This window comes from Orcinus orca, chromosome 18, assembly GCF_937001465.1.
Source record: "Orcinus orca chromosome 18, mOrcOrc1.1, whole genome shotgun sequence".
Taxonomy (NCBI): Eukaryota; Metazoa; Chordata; class Mammalia; order Artiodactyla; family Delphinidae; genus Orcinus; species Orcinus orca.
The window spans coordinates 43,427,507-43,433,506 of record NC_064576.1 but is presented as its reverse complement, the minus strand read 5'-3'; the positions used below and the strand labels follow the sequence as shown (position 1 = coordinate 43,433,506).

Genomic DNA, 6,000 nt, shown 5'->3' with positions numbered 1-6,000 from the left:
TCTGTGATGTTTTTCAAGTTTACTAATTTACTATCTTAACAAATACAAATAACCTATCTTTTAAATCTCTTTAGGATGAGAAAAAAATTACAATTCATTTACTGCTTCTTAGAACAAATCATTTAACACCGAATGCATTTTTCTGATATATTAATAATGATGAACATAAGGAGAGATGTATTGATTTTTCCTATAAAATTCTAAAATTCTGTATGTAGTTCTGGACAGTTGGTGGCACTTTCTAAACCTCTTCTTTTTGTGTATGGTTTTCAGGCTCTCAGCAACTAGCCATTCTCTGACACCTCAAAGTGATGTGGACTCCAGTAGCTCTGAAGAATTCTATCAGGCTGTGCATCATGCTGAGCAAACCTTCAGAAAAATGGAAAGTTACTTGAAACAACAGCAACTCTGTGATGTTATCCTGATTGTTGGGAACCGAAAGATACCTGCACATAGGTATAGTAATCTGTCTTTTTTGGAAATATGCATTCATATGTTTAGAATGATTGTCTGTTATGTAGATTGCAAAATATTCTGCAACTAGAAAATTAAGAATCCACATTTCTAAGAAAGCTTGGGTATTTTTCTTTTACTCTTATTTCCTTTTGTGGAGAGTTATAATGCCATTTTAAGTCATCTTTTTAAGAAGTAAAGCAAATATAAATAATTCAAAAATAAAACTTCTAATAAGGGTTGAAAAATACTTCATTTTATTGATTCACAATCATACTAATTGGAAATCAATTTTAACTTAGGAGGATGTACCTAAAGTCTGAAATGAGATATGCTTTTCTGTCAAAATTGAAAGGAAGGCAGGTTATCTTGGGTATACATTATTTATTTCAAATAGGAAAGTCAACCTATTTCATAGTGACATCTTTATTTTACATTGATTAAAAATTCTTTAATTTGTGACATACTAATATTATTCATAAGGCCCAATATATTTAAAGGTTAATACACTTTCAAACATCCCTTATGTATTTATGATTGATAATTCTAAGATACATGAACTAGATATCTGATTATTTTGTATCATATTGATATGATATCAGTTTACTTCTGAAACTTCATTAAGCTTGATGTTGATTTTTTATTCAGCTTTTCTATTTAATTTTTGAAATTTTAGGTAAAAAAATTTTAATTTAATTTTTTGATACTTATTATTTTAAATAGTTGAACATATGGGCAAATTACCTTAGACTACCTTGTTGTATGCCATTTAATTAATTGTATAACAAATGTTTTCAATGTACCCATTTTCCCTATATTTTTTAAATTAAATTATATTATCTAGATAATATATATGGACCTAAATGTGGATTCTAGAAAATAAGGATTCCAGAAAAATAAGGCTATATTTTTATTACGATAGCAATGTTAAAATGTGGACATTAACTTTGAAGAAATACACTAGAAATGCATAGGAAAGAACATTTGACATTAACTAACTCATGTAAGTCATATGGGGTTCAATCTGTCAGCTAACTATGGCAAAAATTCTAATGATATAATATTTGCACTTATTTTTCAAGCACTTCTGTGAAATTGCATTATCATTAGCAAGAGAGCAGTTACATTGTCATTATTATGGAGGCATTCAATATTGTAATATATATGGCAAATATGCAAATTATTCTGAGCTATCATCAAAATAGCATCTAGATAAAAATTCTATAGTAAGAGATGTTTTAATTTGAGAATGTAGCTAAGTTTATTTCATTTAAATTGCACATTAGTTAAATAATTATATTTTATTTAACTTATATATAATTATATATTTGTTTAAGAAGATAGAGGGACTCAACTCAAAAGTATGTTAACACATCAAATGCTCATTAATTTTTTTTTAAAGAACAAAACTTTATATAATACGTATAATCTTATTTTATTGGCTTTATTGGTAATAACTTAGTATTTCTCATTTGAATTCCCCCATATTAATTATATTCTACATTGTTTATTACTCTTATCTAGATTGTTAATATTATTTTGTAAATAATGTATTTAATTATGCATTTATTTTGCAATAACCCATATGACTAAGACATAAATTTGTTTCTTGGTTTAAATTACTCTAAAATACCTGAGCAATGTATTATTTATATACATATTATTCTAAACATTTAAATATTTTGTATATTTAGCAGATATTAAATTAAATATCATCAAATATTAATTATGTTTTTCTTAATATAAGAAAAATTGTACTCTCCACTAAATTTATTTAAATAAGGATTCATATTTTCTTACCCCATGGTTTAAAACTTAAGTACTATCTTTTTAACAAGTAAATTACATACTTATGTTTCTAAGTTAAACGTATTTTAACAAATATGTGAGAAAATATTTATGGGACACCTGAAAAAAGCAAGCACTGTTTTCAATAATTGGAAACATGTTGCACCTCCTTATTTATACTTTTGCAAAATGAAATAACTGTAATTAATGCAAAATTAGATCTTTGTTTTAAACAAATAATCATCTTAGTAATAGTAATGAATGGATTTTTAAGTCATGCTGTTACATTTTGATTAACACAGTTGAGTATCGTCCTTGGGCAAAATATATATGATGTTGCACTCATTAGCAGTGAAAAATATAGGACTGTTAAAATAAGTTCAAATAATGAAAAAAGAAATAATTTGCATTAAGATCTCCTGCTCTTCCAGTAAATACACTGCAAGCTAATGTCATAAACTGTCATTCATAAAGATCATGTATATTTATTTTCATATTAATTATCTTGTCATTTGAAACTCTCAAATCAATTCTTATTTAATTTAACAGATTATGACCATTAAAGGGCTCTCCATAAAACCTTTAGTTTATGTGATGACTATATTGTATATATATTTTTAACATGATGTAGGTCACAACTATCAATTTATTTATGAAATGCCATTTCTGTATAGGTACCTTAAGTTATTATTAGGCATATTTTTAAGTAGGTTAATTCTGAAAGGCTAACAATACTTAAGATGACACATTAATACATTTTCACCATGAAAAATAATGAAACTTTTGATTTTATCTGTGTTTCAGTTTCTCAGAGAAATTCGAAAATAAATATAGACTTCTCATAAATGGCCCAGTATAACTGATTAGCAATAAGTGAACCAAAACACTTGAATATAAAACCGTGAATACTAAATACAGGAATTTTGATAGGTAGGCTGCCTGTAATAAAGGATGTCAGATGCTGAAAATTAGACTGGCGAGATCAATATTAATAATTTGGACAGTCAAATCTTCAATAGTAAAAAATTAAGGAGTTTTCATGGCTTACTCTCTCATAATGCACAGATATATAATGAAACATGGTTAAGCTATTGAAAGTTTTTTCTCCCTTTAGCCATTATTAAGAGTAAGTGCAGTGGATAGAAATAAATGACAAAATCTCAAATAGCTAACATCCTCTGAGTTGGAAATAATGTTACTTATAATTTTATGTGCATAGAAACAGTGTAGAAGCATATACAACCTACAGTCAATAAAGTTTTTTTTTTTTCCTGGGAGCAGGGTTGCTGGGCAGGATAAAAGAGATGTTGGAATTATTTTTAATGTATAAACATATAAAGTCTTTGAACTTCTTATTATGAACATTTCATGATCAAATAAATACTTAATGAAAATTAAAATGATATGTGATGGGGACAAAACAGATTTTCTCTTTAGACCAAAATACTGGGCATTTCAGGAGGCATCATATTCCGTTTTCATTTTTGTGCATGTTTGACAATGAATTTAATTATTTCAAAATACATTTATTATTTTAATGTTCTTTACTGAGCACAAGTATCAAGGAAATAGGTGAGGCTAAAAGTGGGAATTGATGTATTTAGAAACATATTTAATAGAGTGAAAAGAAATTACTTTAGAAGTAACTTAGATGTTAATACTCAGGAGTAGGCAAGTAGTAGTGTTTCTCTCTACTGGTGGAAAGTTTATTTATAGATATTCTTTGATGGGAGAGGAATAATTCATTTTTCCATTATATTAAATCCAACATCCACCTAAATCTCTCAATCAGCTTCGTAGTTTATAACAGTTCTGTACAAGCTTCAGGAAAAAAAAAAAAAACATGTCCCAGTGCCTGTTGGTTTCAGTAACTCCAGGCAACTCCCACAGCTCCAGGCATCACCCATGGCACTAGGCTCCAGAAGGGCTCCTATGGACACAGGATGCCAATCTGCCCCTCACCCCAGATTACAAGGGGGTTCCTTGAACCTAGGCTTCTGGCTGGGCCCAACCAAACCAACTACTAGAGACCCAGGCTTTGATCCATTCTAGTGTCAGGCCAGGCCCCATATCTCCACTTTCTCAGTTCACCCCAGTTCCAGACCTGCCCCTGTGGACCCAAAGTCTTGGTTGGTTCCCATGGATCAAGACTCTCTGCTTTCTCAGCACCACACTTGCTTTGTCAGAACAAACCCTCAGACTGGACCCCAAGTTTCCAGTTTACAGGCTGACTCTGGTGGTCTCTGCTCCAGGCTTACCCTAGTGCTAAGCCAGCCACAAGAATAATCTAATACTGTAATGTGGTTGTGTGTTAATCACTTTAGTACAGAGGTTAGAGGACAAAAGTGTTAAAAATAAAAATAACTATAATAATTTGTTAATGGATACACAGTATAGCAATAGGTAAATTGTGACATCAAAACAAAATACTGGGAGGAGTGGAAGTAAAAGGTCAAAGTTTTTGTATGCAATTGAAATTGTTATCAGCATAAAATAGACTTATTTTTATAGGATGTTTTATGTAAGTCTCATGGTAACCACAAAAGGAAAAAAGAGGGGAATCAAAGCATAACACTATAGAAAATTATCTGCTCCCAAAGAAAGATAGCAAAACTGGAAGAAAGGAACAAGGGACCTGCAAAACAGCCAGAAAACAATAAGATGACATCACAAGTCCTTACCTATCGATAACTACTCTAAATGTAATTGGAATAAATTCTTCAATCAAAAGACATAGCATTGGCTGAACAGCTTAAAAAATAAGACCCAACTATATTCTGCCTACAAGAGACTCACTTCGGCTTTAAGGACGCATATCATGTCAAAGTGGAGGGATGGAAAAAGTTATTCCAAGCAAATGGAAACAAAAAGAGAGCAGGGGTAACTATAGTTATCTCAGAAAAAGTAAACTTTAAGTCAAAAATGGTAACAAGAGACAAACATGGTCATTATATAATATAAAACAATCAATCCATCAATAGGATATAACAATCATAAAAATATTGCTGTAACCATTTCACTATATATATGTATCAAATTCACATGTTATGTGTTAATAATATCTCAATAAAACTGGGCTGGGGAGGAGAAAAGAGAATCTGAAATATTTTGCTTTGCTTTTTTCCCCATCAATTCAACATCATTTTAATATCCTCTTTATACCCACTATGAATATTCAGCAGTCATGAAGCATCTTTCCTTGCATTAATTAAAATAAATGTTTATAAAGCGTATTGTAGCATTGGTCTATGCTCTATTGGTGATGCAAGAGGATTATAAAGCATGATAATTTTCCTCATGAAGCTTCCAATTATCTTGAGGAGGAAAAAAGAACCCATAGGACAATTATGGAAATTATTATACTTGTAAGTAACTATAACTGAAATTTATAGTTTTGATTCCAAGTGCAAGAGATAATCAAACAAGGAAACAAATAATATATGGCAGAGTGTTATGAAAATATTTTTAGAGAAATTGTGTTTGAGTTCAACCTAGTGAAAAAGAACAAGTATTCTATTTTAGATAGTAAGAATTGTATGGGAAAGAGAGAAATAAAGAATTTTTGGCTGTGGAAATTATAAGGTACCAGCTTAGTGAAAGTGGAACAATTTGTATTGAAAATACTAGGAAATTAAGCCATAAAAGTAGGACAAAAGTGGTTATGATAGATAGTGGTTGAAATCCCATAGAGAAGTTTGTATTTGAAATGATGTGTATAATTAAAAGTTCATGTAGGTTCTTGGAGAGAGGAGTAACATA

At 30.0% G+C, this 6,000-nt stretch overlaps 1 protein-coding gene across 1 annotated transcript in view; it reads left to right on the top strand.

Annotated features, from left to right (window-relative positions):
* The first annotated feature begins 278 nt into the window (after nucleotides 1–278).
* The window catches only part of KLHL1 (kelch like family member 1), a 229,288-nt gene continuing 223,566 nt past the window's right edge, over nucleotides 279–6,000 (top strand). The window contains exon 1 of the mRNA XM_004282153.3: nucleotides 279–456. Coding sequence (XP_004282201.2) covers nucleotides 380–456 — 77 coding nt within the window. The 5' untranslated portion in view covers nucleotides 279–379. The remainder of the gene's footprint in view (nucleotides 457–6,000) is intronic.